Source organism: Cherax quadricarinatus, chromosome 33 (genome assembly GCF_038502225.1).
Source record: "Cherax quadricarinatus isolate ZL_2023a chromosome 33, ASM3850222v1, whole genome shotgun sequence".
In the NCBI taxonomy this organism is placed as follows: Eukaryota; Metazoa; Arthropoda; class Malacostraca; order Decapoda; family Parastacidae; genus Cherax; species Cherax quadricarinatus.
This window is the reverse complement of record NC_091324.1, coordinates 4,398,282-4,414,355: the sequence shown is the minus strand read 5'-3', so window position 1 is coordinate 4,414,355 and position 16,074 is coordinate 4,398,282. Positions and strand designations below refer to the sequence as shown.

The 16,074-nt window shown below is 42.7% G+C and overlaps 1 protein-coding gene across 8 annotated transcripts in view; it reads right to left on the bottom strand.

Moving 5' to 3' along the window:
• Positions 1 to 16,074, bottom strand: part of LOC128693906 (zinc finger protein chinmo) — a 271,416-nt gene that overhangs the window by 20,984 nt on the left and 234,358 nt on the right. For all 8 annotated transcript variants that reach the window (XM_070090773.1, XM_070090771.1, XM_070090772.1 and 5 more), the window contains exons 2-3: positions 15,418 to 15,564; positions 10,776 to 10,993 (exon numbers count right to left, since the gene is read on the bottom strand). In XM_070090773.1, coding sequence (XP_069946874.1) covers positions 10,776 to 10,993; positions 15,418 to 15,564 — 365 coding nt within the window. The remainder of the gene's footprint in view (positions 1 to 10,775; positions 10,994 to 15,417; positions 15,565 to 16,074) is intronic.

Below are 16,074 nucleotides of genomic sequence, written 5' to 3'. Positions count from 1 at the left end.
GCCTTGAAAGGTGCTGTTAGTGTGCAGCAATATTCCAGCCTAGATAGAACAAGTGACCTGAAGAGTGTCATCATGGGCTTGGCCTCCCTAGTTTTGAAGGTTCTCATTATCCATCCTGTCATTTTTCTAGCAGATGCAATTGATACAATGTTATGGTCCTTGAAGGTGAGATCCTCCGACATGATCACTCCCAGGTCTTTGACGTTGGCGTTTCGCTCTATTTTGTGGCCAGAATTTGTTTTGTACTCTGATGAAGATTTAATTTCCTCGTGTTTACCATATCTGAGTAATTGAAATTTCTCATCGTTGAACTTCATATTGTTTTCTGCAGCCCACTGAAAGATTTGGTTGATGTCTGCCTGGAGCCTTGCAGTGTCTGCAATGGAAGACACTGTCATGCAGATTCGGGTGTCATCTGCAAAGGAAGACACGGTGCTGTGGCTGACATCCTTGTCTATGTCGGATATGAGGATGAGGAACAAGATGGGAGCGAGTACTGTGCCTTGTGGAACAGAGCTTTTCACCGTAGCTGCCTCGGACTTTACTCTGTTGACGACTACTCTCTGTGTTCTGTTAGTGAGGAAACTATAGATCCATCGACCGACTTTTCCTGTTATTCCTTTAGCACGCATTTTGTGCGCTATTACGCCATGGTCACACTTGTTGAAGGCTTTTGCAAAGTCTGTATACATTACATCTGCATTCTTTTTGTCTTCTAGTGCATTTAGGACCTTGTCGTAGTGATCCAATAGTTGAGACAGACAGGAGCGACCTGTTCTAAACCCATGTTGCCCTGGGTTGTGTAACTGATGGGTTTCTAGATGGGTGGTGATCTTGCTTCTTAGGACCCTTTCAAAGATTTTTATGATATGGGATGTTAGTGCTATCGGTCTGTAGTTCTTTGCTGTTGCTTTACTGCCCCCTTTGTGGAGTGGGGCTATGTCTGTTGTTTTTAGTAACTGTGGGACGATCCCCGTGTCCATGCTCCCTCTCCATAGGATGGAAAAGGCTCATGATAGGGGCTTCTTGCAGTTCTTGATGAACACGGAGTTCCATGAGTCTGGCCCTGGGGCAGAGTGCATGGGCATGTCATTTATCGCCTGTTCGAAGTCATTTGGCGTCAGGATAACATTGGATAGGCTTGTGTTAACCAAATTTTGTGGCTCTCTCATAAAAAATTCATTTTGATCTTCGACTCTCAGTCTGGTTAGCGGCTTGCTAAAAACCGAGTCATATTGGGACTTGAGTAGCTCACTCATTTCCTTGCTGTCATCTGTGTAGGACCCATCTGGTTTAATTAGGGGCCCAATACTGGACGTTGTTCTCGACTTTGATTTGGCATAGAAGAAATACTTTGGGTTTCTTTCGATTTCATTTATGGCTTTTAGTTCTTCCCGCGATTCCTGACTCCTATAAGATTCCTTTATAATAAAGTTGGTAGAATTACCGACAATATGTAAAGTAAAAGGACACAAGTGCAACTAATGTGACATTTATTGTGGCAACGTTTCGCTCTCCAGGAGCTTTATCAAGCCATTACAAACAATACATGGACACAGAGGGTATATAAAGGCTCAGAGTGAGGTGAATACTAGTGAGGTACCATTTCGATGTTCACTAGTGGTAGTAGTAGTAGTAGTAGTGGTAGTGACAAAAGCAATTAATTCGTACATGAGTAAAAGGATATAAAAGCTATTACTTGGGTAACATAAAAATAGGTTGGACAAATATAAACTGGAATGAGGCAGGTTGTTTCAGTGTTCACTCTCTGTGCTTTGTGTAGTATAACAGGAGAGACTATGTGATGGCAGGGTTTACTGTTTTCAGGAGGATTCTTGCTAAGACTTCGGAGATGGTGAAGCTGCCGTTGTTTTGTTTAATTGTATTCGAAACAGCGATCAGTGCTGATTCAAGGCACTTGCGTGTGCAGAAATTAGTTTCTTTTATCACTAATTGGGCGTCTCTGAATTTCATAAGATAATTGGTGGAATTTCGGTGTTGTACACCGAAATTTGTAGTCCTGAGTTTCTTGACGAGGAATGTACTTACATTCACCAAACATTCACTGAGTTACAATTTCCTTCTTTTTTCATCAAAGACTGCAAGAAAAGAGCTCTTCAGATCATCAATTCTCCACGCATCAACACCGCTCCCAACAAAGTTATAATTCTTCCCAACAGCCAGGTTGCACTAAACGTCTCAAAAGTACTTTCACAAGCTAACACCAGAGTCGCCATCGCTTCTACCACTTCAATAAAGGATCTAACCAGGACAAAACCCAAGCACCACGAACCAGTCAATGCAGGAGTTTACACTATACCCTGTGGAGGCTGTGACAAGATCTATGTAGGTGAAACAGCAAGAAACCTCGACACCCGCCTCAATGAACACATATACGCATGTAGGAACGACAACTTAAACAACGCCTGTGTACAACACCGAAATTCCACCAATCATCTTATGAAATTCAGAGACGCCCAATTAGTGATAAAAGAAACTAATTTCCGCACACGCAAGTGCCTTGAATCAGCACTGATCGCTGTTTCGAATACAATTAAACAAAACAACGGCAGCTTCACCATCTCCGAAGTCTTAGCAAGAATCCTCCTGAAAACAGTAAACCCTGCCATCACATAGTCTCTCCTGTTATACTACACAAAGCACAGAGAGTGAACACTGAAACAACCTGCCTCATTCCAGTTTATATTTGTCCAACCTATTTTTATGTTACCCAAGTAATAGCTTTTATATCCTTTTACTCATGTACGAATTAATTGCTTTTGTCACTACCACTACTACTACTACTACTACCACTAGTGAACATCGAAATGGTACCTCACTAGTATTCACCTCACTCTGAGCCTTTATATACCCTCTGTGTCCATGTATTGTTTGTAATGGCTTGATAAAGCTCCTGGAGAGCGAAACGTTGCCACAATAAATGTCACATTAGTTGCACTTGTGTCCTTTTACTTTACAAGATTCCTTTAGCTTAAGTTCGATGCTTGCTATTTCTCTGACCAGTGTCTCCCTACACATTTCAGATATATTGACCTCTTTTAGCCGCTCTGTTATTCTTTTCCGTCGCCTGTAAAATAATGGCAAACCACTGTGTCGTGTGTCAACAGTTTCTGTGATGAAAGAATATAATATCAGTCAGCATTATGAGGCATTGCAAAGCACCCAGTATGTGGGAAAATCCTGCAGTGATATTTTCATGAACCTAAAGAGTAAACATCATAAACAGGAGGTGCCAGAAAATTTGAGTTTCATTATCACATCAAACAGTTGTAAGAAGAGTAAATGAACTTAATAAACATGTTTCTTTAAAACTGAAAGATACAATGAAACACTGCAAATACTATTCTTCGACTTTAGACCAGAGTACAGACATCAGCTACACAAGTCAGTTGCTCATATTCACACATGCTACATTATTGTTATTATAATCAAGGGGGAAGCGCTAAACCCGGAGGATTATATAGTGCCTGGGGGGGGGAGGAATGTGGAAGGCATTCAGGCTTAATTCGGGGATACACAAATAACCTGCACATAAAAGAGAGAAGCTTACGGCGACGTTTCGGTCTGACTTGGACCATTTACAAAGTCACACTAGCCAGAAGTGGAGCAGGACGGCTATATATAGGCAGGAAGAGGTAGTAGTAGTAGTAGTAGTACAACAAGAATGGTATATAACACTGACAAGATGAAATTAAGACATGCGCAACACCTGGGCATCCCTATCGTAGACGTTTCGCCATCCAGCCAGCCACTGGATGGCGAAACGTCCACAACAAAGACACCCAGACGCTGCACATGTGTCTCAATTTCATCAGTAGTAGTAGTAGTAGAAGAGGTAGTAGTAGTGGTAGTGGTAGAAGTGGGGAATAAGGAGGATGAGCCAGTCAAATACAAAGGAAGGGGAGCACTGCAAGGGAGCTAGGTGCCCACAGAGGGAGAGCAAGCGCACAGAGGTGCATGAAAGGGGAAGTGGTGAAATAAATGAAGAAGGAACAGAAACATGAGACAGAAGAGAGAAAGACAACCCAGAGGAGAAAAAGGAAAGAGGAAAGGGGAAGAGGGAGAAAAAGAAAAAATGAGGAACCTTCACTCTGGCTCAGCTATGTGGATGACATCTTTGCTCTGTGGCCTCATGACTCCAGTCTCTTCCAACCTTTTCTTGAAGCTCTTAATAATCTTGCCCCTTCCATTACGTTTAAAGCTGAATAGGAATCTAATTCCTTGCTTCCTTTCCTTGATGTCTATGTCCACCGCTCAGATACAGGGTTTTCCTTTTCCGTTTACCGAAAACCTATGCACAGTGGCATGTACATTCACTACTTTTCCTATCATGCTTCCCCTGTCTAGAAAGTGTTCTTATCTCCCTCTTTCTCCGTGCCCTCCGCATCTGTGATCCTCAGTTCCTTCCAGCAGAAATTTCCACTCTTCATAATTCGTTTTCCCGTCTTGGCTACCCTTCCCATTTCATAGACTCTGCCCTCTCACGTGCTAAATGTAATTTCTTCTCTCCCAAACTCTCTACTCCTGGGAACCCTTCTATCCTCTGCCTTCCCTACATTTCCGGCCTTTCTAATCTCAACAATTCTCACCGTCCCTTAGATATCAAGCTTACCTTCCGCCAGACTAACACTCTTCACACTAATCTTGTTCATACCTCTCCTTCCTCTACAGATGTTCCTGGTGTCTACTCTATTTCTTGCTCCTCCTGTCCTCTTCAATACTTCGGAGAAACTGGTCGATCTCTTTCTGACAGACTTAGGGAGCACAAAAATAGTGTTAGGCTTGCTGACACTAACAATGCTCTTTTCTGTCACGTCAAGAGATCATAGCCATCCTATTGACTGGTCTTCTGCTTAAACTGTCTTCCCTACTTCCAACTCGAACAGTCGCCGTCTAGTTGAATCCTCTCTAATACACAACTTTCCTTGTATGAATCTTAGCCCTGGCTTCGTCTCTGTAGATGCCTTCCTCTCCCACTACATTGTAAAATGCTCCAAACTTCAGAACACCTGTGACTTAACCTGACTCCTCATTTTTTCTTTTTCTTTTTCTTCTTCTCCCTCTTCCCCTTTCCTCTTTCCTTTTTCTCCTCTGGGTTGTCTTTCTCTCTTCTGTCTCGTGTTTCTGTTCCTTCTTCATTTATTTCACCACTTCCTGTTTCACGCACCTCTGTGCGCTTGCTCTCCCTCTGTGGGCACCTAGCTCCCTTGCAGTGCTCCCCTTCCTTTGTATTTGACTGGCTCGTCCTCCTTATTCCCCACCTCTACTACTACTACTACTGATGAAATTGAGACACATATGCGCCGTCTGGGTGTCTTTGTTGTGGACGTTTCGCCATCCAGTGGCTGGCTGGATGGCGAAAAGTCTACGATAGGGATGCCCGGGTGTTGCGCATGTGTCTTAATTTCATCTTGTCGGTATTATATACCATTCTTTACTACTACTACTACTACTACTACTACTACTACCACCACCTCTTCCTGCCTATATATAGCCGTCCTGCTCCTCTTCTGGCTAGTGTGACTTTGTAAATGGTCCAAGTCGGACCGAAACGTCGTCGTAAGCTTCTCTCTTTTATGTGCGGGTTATTTGTGTATCGTTCCAGTCACGGTATTGTGCCTTTTTTTCGTTATTTAATTCGGGGAACTGGAGCACAGATCCAATTCCCTAAATCAAGAGCCCCTCACCAACATCAAGGAACCTTCCTTGAGGTTGCCTGGTGGCTAAAGCTCCCGCTTCACACACGGAGGGCCCGGGTTCGATTCCCGGCGGGTGGAAACATTTCGACATGTTTCCTTACACCTGTTGTCCTGTTCACCTAGCAGCAAATAGGTACCTGGGTGTTAGTCGACTGGTGTGGGTCGCATCCTGGGGGACAAGATTAAGGACCCCGATGGAAATAAGTTAGACAGTCCTCGATGACGCACTGACTTTCTTGGGTTATCCTGGGTGGCTAACCCTCCGGGGTTAAAAATCCGAACGAAATCTTATCTTATCTTATCACATGCTACAGAAGAGGATTTCATGGTACATGAAGAACTAGTCAAGATACAACCCTTAAGTGGTGATACAAGAGGTTCAGATATTTATGCTGCTCTCAAGTTAGTTGTCAACGAATATTTAGGATATGAGAAGTGTTCCTGGATTGTAACAGATACTGCAAGGGCTGTGACCAGCAGTAATGTGGGGTTAGTTGGCTTGCTGAAGGAAAATTGTTAATTGTATCACACTACCTTGCATTATACACCGTAGCTCGATCGTTAGCGCACTCAGCTCACACACTGAGGTCCCGAGTTCGAATCTCCAGTATGGCTGGAAAACATTAGGGACATGTTTCCATAAGACACCTGCTGTTCCTGTTCACTCACCAGTATAAAATGGGTACCTGGGTGTTAGTCGACTGGTGTGGGTCGCATCCTGGGACAAAACCCAATTTGCCAGAAATGCTCAGCATAACAAGCAGCTTTCTATAAAGTAGTATGTCACTGATGTCAGCTAGACCTATATAACATGTACTTGTAGAAATAAACATATTATTATTACATTATTATAAGAAGCATTATGTGGCAAGGTATTACAGATGAGTGATGTCATGCAGTATTTTGTCAGCATAGTGAATTTACTCAGAAGCAGTAATAAGTCACAGAAACAGAAAATTCATATCTTTCCTTGAAAACTGAATGCAGAATTCAATGACCTACCACTGCACTCGAGTATCAGGTGGCTGAGTGCTGGAAAAACGCTCCAGCATTTCTTTGCTCTTTGGAAAGATATCTTTTTCTTTCTTCAAAATGAACAGCTGAGCAATACACAGGTGTACCAAACTCAGATGCAAGATAAAAGACTTTCTTTGTACCCTAGCATTCTTGAACGTGCTGAATCTGACCTTACAAGGTGGCAAACAAATTATTTTTCAACGACTTGGACACTTGGAAGCTTTCTGCAAGAAGCTGCAGCTATTCAGTATTTAAGAATTATTGTGGAAAATACTGTATATTTTTATTTTTTTATTATCACACTGGCCGATTCCCACCAAGGCAGGGTGGCCCGAAAAAGAAAAACTTTCACCATCATTCACTCCATCACTGTCTTGCCAGAAGGGTGCTTTACACTACAGTTTTTAAACTGCAACATTAACACCCCTCCTTCAGAGTGCAGGCACTGTACTTCCCATCTCCAGGACTCAAGTCCGGCCTGCCGGTTTCCCTGAATCCCTTCATAAATGTTACTTTGCTCACACTCCAACAGCACGTCAAGTATTAAAAACCATTTGTCTCCATTCACTCCTATCAAACACGCTCACGCACGCCTGCTGGAAGTCCAAGCCCCTCGCACACAAAACCTCCTTCACCCCCTCCCTCCAACCCTTCCTAGGCCGACCCCTACCCCGCCTTCCTTCCACTACAGACTGATACACTCTTGAAGTCATTCTGTTTCGCTCCATTCTCTCTACATGTCCGAACCACCTCAACAACCCTTCCTCAGCCCTCTGGACAACAGTTTTGGTAATCCCGCACCTCCTCCTAACTTCCAAACTACGAATTCTCTGCATTATATTCACACCACACATTGCCCTCAGACATGACATCTCCACTGCCTCCAGCCTTCTCCTCGCTGCAACATTCATCACCCACGCTTCACACCCATATAAGAGCGTTGGTAAAACTATACTCTCATACATTCCCCTCTTTGCCTCCAAGGACAAAGTTCTTTGTCTCCACAGACTCCTAAGTGCACCACTCACTCTTTTTCCCTCATCAATTCTATGATTCACCTCATCTTTCATAGACCCATCCGCTGACACGTCCACTCCCAAATATCTGAATACATTCACCTCCTCCATACTCTCTCCCTCCAATCTGATATTCAATCTTTCATCACCTAATCTTTTTGTTATCCTCATAACCTTACTCTTTCCTGTATTCACCTTTAATTTTCTTCTTTTGCACACCCTACCAAATTCATCCACCAATCTCTGCAGCTTCTCTTCAGAATCTCCCAAGAGCACAGTGTCATCAGCAAAGAGCAGCTGTGACAACTCCCACTTTGTGTGTGATTCTTTATCTTTTAACTCCACGCCTCTTGCCAAGACCCTCGCATTTACTTCTCTTACAACCCCAACTATAAATATATTAAACAACCACGGTGACATCACACATCCTTGTCTAAGGCCTACTTTTACTGGGAAAAAATTTCCCTCTTTCCTACATACTCTAACTTGAGCCTCACTATCCTCGTAAAAACTCTTCACTGCTTTCAGTAACCTACCTCCTACACCATACACTTGCAACATCTGCCACATTGCCCCCCTATCCACCCTGTCATACGCCTTTTCCAAATCCATAAATGCCACAAAGACCTCTTTAGCCTTATCTAAATACTGTTCACTTATATGTTTCACTGTAAACACCTGGTCCACACACCCCCTACCTTTCCTAAAGCCTCCTTGTTCATCTGCTATCCTATTCTCCATCTTACTCTTAATTCTTTCAATTATAACTCTACCATACACTTTACCAGGTACACTCAACAGACTTATCCCCCTATAATTTTTGCACTCTCTTTTATCCCCTTTGCCTTTATACAAAGGAACTATGCATGCTCTCTGCCAATCCCTAGGTACCTTACCCTCTTCCATACATTTATTAAATAATTGCACCAACCACTCCAAAACTATATCCCCACCTGCTTTTAACATTTCTATCTTTATCCCATCAATCCCGGCTGCCTTACCCCCTTTCATTTTACCTACTGCCTCACGAACTTCCCCCACACTCACAACTGGCTCTTCCTCACTCCTACAAGATGTTATTCCTCCTTGCCCTATACACGAAATCACAGCTTCCCTTTCTTCATCAACATTTAACAATTTCTCAAAATATTCCCTCCATCTTCCCAATACCTCTAACTCTCCATTTAATAACTCTCCTCTCCTATTTTTAACTGACAAATCCATTTGTTCTCTAGGCTTTCTTAACTTGTTAATCTCACTCCAAAACTTTTTCTTATTTTCAACAAAATTTGTTGATAACATCTCACCCACTCTCTCATTTGCTCTCTTTTTACATTGCTTCACCACTCTCTTAACCTCTCTCTTTTTCTCCATATACTCTTCCCTCCTTGCATCACTTCTACTTTGTAAAAACTTCTCATATGCTAACTTTTTCTCCCTTACTACTCTCTTTACATCATTCCACCAATCACTCCTCTTCCCTCCTGCACCCACTTTCCTGTAACCACAAACTTCTGCTGAACACTCTAACACTACATTTTTAAACCTACCCCATACCTCTTCGACCCCATTGCCTATGCTCTCATTAGCCCATCTATCCTCCAATAGCTGTTTATATCTTACCCTAACTGCCTCCTCTTTTAGTTTATAAACCTTCACCTCTCTCTTCCCTGATGCTTCTATTCTCCTTGTATCCCATCTACCTTTTACTCTCAGTGTAGCTACAATTAGAAAGTGATCTGATATATCTGTGGCCCCTCTATAAACATGTACATCCTGAAGTCTACTCAACAGTCTTTTATCTACCAATACATAATCCAACAAACTACTGTCATTTCGCCCTACATCATATCGTGTATACTTATTTATCCTCTTTTTCTTAAAATATGTATTACCTATAACTAAACCCCTTTCTATACAAAGTTCCAGAAATAGAGTAGTTATATGTAAATAGATGGCCATACTGTATTTAATAAAAATTATGTTATAAAAAATGGGAAACTCTGCGCCTGCGCAGAATAGACTAGCCATGTTTGAATTGAGACAACAGAAACGTTAGTGAATAATGGGAAGAATTTTCGTGCTCTAGATGTAAAATTGGGCTGACACTTCTCAAATAGGAGCCGGAACTGTTGGATGTGCATTCCTGCATAACTTGAGATATCAGGCGACTGGACAAGACAGCTCCAGGAACCTCAGATAAGTCTTATGTTGTAACTCTGGCCAGTGTTATTTTCATAGATAGACTGAGGTTTTCTGAGTATGATGCACCTTAATCTCCAGTCAAATTGGTGAGTGATATTAGATATATTCTCCTGTTATGTAAATGTGTATATATATATAATCATTTATTAATTTTAATATACAGTCCACAAATTTATATATTTACCAGAATTCCTAGTGATACATATTTCATTTGTAATTAATAGGTCTAGAGAGGCCTGAGCTTGCTACCATCTGCAGCTCATAAGACTGCCATCCCCACGAGCCCCTTTGAGGCGGGGTAGATGGCAGACCAGAGGCCTAGCTTCTCTCTACGAGCCCCGTGAGGGCGGGGAATGTGGCTAGGCCTGGGGACACTTGGTCCCAAAGATGAGGAGGTACTGTACCTCCTCCCATGGGAGACTTAAGTCTCGAGACACTCCCCAGATAGGGAGCCAAGGCCGGGTCACCACTACTTGGAAAAGACCCGGGCCGGGAGAATACCGGCGAATAAAAAAAAAAAAAAATAGGTCTAGAGCAACTTGTGGATATGACAGTTGTAGGTATCGAAGGGGGACATTTTTGTGACCTAGGTGTCCCAAATTCCTACTTGTCTATGTAACTTTGATAAATAATAATTATCTTTGTTATCATTTACTGTTATGTACATAATGAGTTACATTCAGATTAACGCAATTTTCCACAATTATTATTCCTAATTACAAAGAGAAAGCAGAGAAGAGCCTTACCTTGAGCGTCTCTACCGTCTTGAGCAGGGAAGAGACCTATTATTCCTAATTAAAGCAGAACTGAGCCTTACCTTGAGCGTCTCTGCCGTCTTGAGCAGGGAGGAGAGCTGGTCCTGTTCGATGTTGACCTCTCCACGGTACATGTAGTCTACGAGTGCCCGCAGATCAGCATACCTGGTGCCGTCCATGATAATGACAGGCTGCTGGCCCTCCGGCGACGCCTGCAGGATGCGCTCGAAGTGGGCCGAGGAGGCCAGCAGCACCAGCTTGTGCACCCGCAAGACATGACCTGCCAACACAAACTCGGGTCAAGAGTGCGAAGGATGGCAGGCACTGACTTATTCACTGGTCACAGTGCCCAAGGTCAATGAAAAAATGCTTAAAGCTCTCAGATATCTCAGATGAGTCAAAAGACATACTTGAATTAAATAATTTGCCCTAATTGAATCATTTGCATTGCATATGTAAATGTATCTGCTGAAGAGGATCCCAGAAGGGGATCGAAATATACAGAACAATTAATCTCCTGACTTTGTCTCCATATGGGTTATTATTGAGCACTGATAAGTTTTCATTACACTAGTTATTCATGTAAATATTTATAGACCTACCTTAGGATTCTACAACAGGCTTGGGAGCCTATGATAGACCTGGATTGGGGCCTACGAACGATCTCCCTGAAGCCCTACGATAGACATACCTTGGAAGCCTACTATAGACCTCCCTTGGAAACCTAAGCTAGACCTACCTTGAGAGCCTACCATCATGAGTGCCCTAGGTCTATAAAAACTTTAATACCAACCTGTACGATGGTTATGAGTTTCAGGGCCTGTTTCAGGCTTGCACACCATGAAAGGTTGTAGTTTATAGGGCCTGTGTTGGACCTACGACCACGGGAGGTTGCAGGTTTCAAGACTTCTAAAGGACCTGTTAAGAATCTGTGTGGGGACCATTGTAGGACCCATGAAGGACCTGGACAGAAGGGAAACATATCTCTAATGACATAAGTCCGCCCCGTCTGGTAGACCTTTCAAGATCACTGCCTTCATGATGGTGAAGGGCTCTTGGCCTAAAGGATTAGGCCAAGAGCTTTTCAGCGCTTCCCCATTTAAGGTGACATGGTAGCATACTTCATCTACTAGCTTACATAACACAGAGATAGACATTAATAATTTTTCAGCATCACTAGAACTCAATATAACGCAACGAAAAGAGTAAATACAATGAAAAGAGAAACACTGCAACGAAAAGGGAGAAAAAGAAAACAAGGAAAAGAGCTCTCGCTTCCCACGGTGAGGGTCCGGATTCGATTCCTGCCCGAAATGCTCAGCATAACAAGCAGCTTTCTAGTATATAGTATTATGTCATTGATGTCAGCTAGGCCTGTGTACCTTGTACATGTACTTGTAGTAATAAAGCTATTATATTATTATTAGTATTATTATAAAAGATGACAAATGCAAAGAGCAGAGAGAAGAAATAAAATAAGAAATGACGAAGTATAAATATTATCCTTGATAAGTACTGCTTCAGTGGGATACGGCCGGTGGTTGAAAGAAGTAGTGAGAGGAGAAGAGTAGCATGCCACTGCTCTACAGAAGGAAACTGAAGAGTGGTCGAGGGGAATAGAAAAATGATAGAGGGGAATGGTAGAGGGTCAGGGAGAGACCTACAGAGAAAGGAAGCAGGGAGAGACCTAGAGAGAGAGAGAGAGAGAGCGCAGGGGAGGGCGGCCTTACCCCAGGATTACTCAGCGCCCTCAGAGAGAGAAAAAAAAGGGTGGCAAAAAATTAAAGCAGGTGAATCTGAGCCGGGCACCTGCTGCGCTTTTCCGCGGTGTGGCAGTAAAACTGTAATAAGGCGCAGTAAAACCTTCTCAGGGGGCGGGGCGGGTGGCCCGCCCGCCAGCCTTCCTTCAGGAAACGTCAGAAAGGTTCTCTCTACCTTCAGGAGTATTAGGGAAAGTATTCTGTTCTTTTGATGGGTTCAGAAGGGTATTTCATCCTTGAGGAGACATCAGAACATTTTGTTTTCCCTCTCTTCAGGAGGAATAGGAGGCTTCAGAAGGGTATTGCTTCCACTAGGAGGCTTTATGAGCGCGTTCCCTCCTTCAGGAGGAATAAGGTTATTACTCCCTCTTCCTCGGAGGTTCAAAAAGATACCCCTGCAGACCCTAAGGAGGTACTCTTTCCTCCAGACTTCAGGAAGGACTCCGTTCTTCGGGAGGCTTCACTTAGGTACTCTCTCCATAAGTGTATTGTGTGTGTGTGTGTATATATATATATATATATATATATAAATATATATATATTTATTTATATATATATATATATATATATATATATATATAATTTTATTTTACCCACGAAAAAGTGGCATTGATCAATAACAACACTGCGACTAGTCAAGGAGTCGAACCCATGCTGCTTTGGCCTGCCTCATGGTGGGCGAAAAGTCATGACGCCTTAATCCACGAGACCATACAATCCTTAAGAGCAGTGCATCCAGTAGAACCGGATGTTGTACTCGCTACCCAAGGACATACGGTGGTGTGGATGACTCTAGGCCAATTTCATTTTACTCCCTCTTTGGTGTACACCAAAGAGGGAGATATATATATATATATATATATATATATATATATATATATATATATATATATATATATATATATATATATATATATATATATATATATATATATATATATATACACATTCACAACGTGTCTCGATGTTCTCTGAGTACTTCTGAAGGTGGTACTTCAGGAAGTAGTGGTGGTAGTAGTAGTAGTTCTTATACCCACTTCTTATGAAGTGGGTGAACAACGGTTTGTGGTGTGACGTGGAATATGTTAGAGGGACGTGGAGGAAGAGGCAAGTGGGAGGGAAGTAGGAAGAGGTGGAAAGTGAGGAGAAAGGGGGAGGAAAACAGTGAGAGAAGGGAAGAGGGAGGAAATATCAGATAGTGGGATGAAGGGCAGAGTGACATCACTGTGATACACGTGAAAGTTACCTTAGATGTTTTCAAATGTCACTGTTTTTACTGCCCCGTCCCAGACCAGGCCTCCTGTGACCTGTTTCAAAGGTTTTTGCACCCCCCCCTTTCAAGTAGGTTGCTGCTGTTGGCCGTGGGGGCGTTGACCCCCGAAACTCCCTCCAGGTATACTCCAAGTAATCCGTTGGCCCACACAGCCATCACAGCCTGGACGATCTGGCACTTGGTGGAGGTAGTGATTCGGTTTTTTCTACTTCAGCAGTTGTTCCGGCAATGTTTCGAAAATGTGATGTTGACATAGTGTGTTCTTACTGTACCCGTGGCTCCCTATTTTTCACTGGGTTTATTTTACACTTCCTCTTGGTTTAGCGCTTCTTTTTTATTATAATAATAATACACTTCCTCTCTTAATTCTCACTCAAGTATCTTCCTTGTATCAGGTGTCGCTCTCTTCACGCCAGAGAGTACATTCCAAAAGTTTAAATACGTCAGTGACTATGCAGACAGTAAACGATTTTTAATATCTTTCTTGCTTGGAAAGAAGCCATCAGTACTGAAGGACATTCAAAACGAGAGAAGCACAAGTGATTGTAGCAGTGTCACCTCTTGCATAGTTTCTCTTGTTCCCTTGTTTCTATTACCTTGTTCTCTAAATGATAGGTTAGCAGATATTATACCCCAGTCTTTTAGGTTTCTTTCGTTCTGTGAGACGGTCTTCCTGTAGTTTATATCCAGCGTTCCTTCAGAGTTCGTTTTTTCTTTTCGAGCATTTGGAATTTGTCACCATTAAGCGTCATGTTATTTTCCATCTGCCTCTACAAGAATTTACTGTTATCTGCTTGCAATTTTTTTTCTGTCTTCTACCAAGGCTACTATCATGCTTATTTTTCCTATCATTTGATCAAGGATAAAATACCGCAAAGGATGATGCGAAGCTGTGGCGCTATGTCTGCCACTAGAATAAGAAGCATTAAAGGTGCCAGGACTGTGCCTTGGGGTACTCATCTTTTTACTGTGCTAAGACTAGATTTGGTTTTGTTTTCTGCTAATTATGTTCTAACACGTTAAACAATAATTATCCATTATCCTATTATTCCGTGATTGTATTTGTCAAATGTCTTAGAGAAGTCCATGTTGACCTTATTTGTGTTTTGTTTTCCTATTAAATCCTCCGTAATTCTGCCATAATGATCTTGTAGTTGTGACAAACATAATCCTCCCGCTCTAAATCCATGTGAACCTGGGTTGTATTGGTCATCTTTATTCCGTTAAGTCTGTAACTGCGAGACAAGCTATCCTTTCAAAGATTTTTGATGTGCGTCGTTATTGCTACTGACGTTAATGATAATGATGTTAGCGTTACTGGTTCGTATTTTTTTTTTTGCTAAAGTTCTGCGTCCTTTTATGTAGAGGAGAATTGTCTTCCCAGAGACATGGAAGGGAAAGGAGGGGAAGGAGAGAAAGCACAAGATCAAAACTTTAGATGAGGGGAAGAGGAAAGAAAGGAGAGAGAGAGAGAGAGAGAGAGAGAGAGAGAAACTTGTAGAAAATATACGGCGTCTGGAGACACGAGAGATTAATCAGGCCAAGAGAAGAACAGCGCCATTTCCTTGGATCAAGGGCCCTTTACCGGCATGTAGGAGAGGTAACCCCTTCCCCCGGTCCCTTGAAGTCAAGGTTTTAAGGCATAATGAAATGACTTGGGAGGCGACTTACCTTCACAGAAGATAGAGACGTCTGCATACTGCTGGGATGTGAGCACCGCCTCCAGCACCCCTAGCAGATTGTGCTGGTGGTTGTTCCAGCGCAGACAGTAGTGCTGCTGAGCCCCGTAGCTGCTGCTCATCCCGGACCCGGCCAAACCTGCAATACAAGCAGACAAGAACTCTGAAGTCAACACTCAAAGATCACCTTGAAAATCAGCCTCGTGGTTAGCACCGTGTCTTGCAGTGTGCTGGCTGTGCCTATAGGCCTGCGTGTTGCTAGCAACAATAACAACAACCTGGTTGGCCACACAGCAATGAAGTCTGGCCTCCGGTCAAACTTCGAAAATAGATGAACTCAAGAAACCAGGCAGAGATACGTCATTCACTATCACTTCAATAAAGTCCCACGTTTCCCGCGGTGACACTGAACGCTTGTAGTGAAATTATTTTCAAAAGTCGAGAAATTGCAGGAATTATCGGAGTTCTTCATGCCATAAAGTTTGATGAAACTAAGATTTTGGGTGAAATCAGAGATGATCGCGCGGGACTACTGTAACTACTCTCTGTAAACACTGAACCATAATCTAGTTACTCTGACAGACTTCTCATATACCCAAGACACAAGCAGCATCACCTCAGCTCAAGCCACACGAAACTGTCACATAAA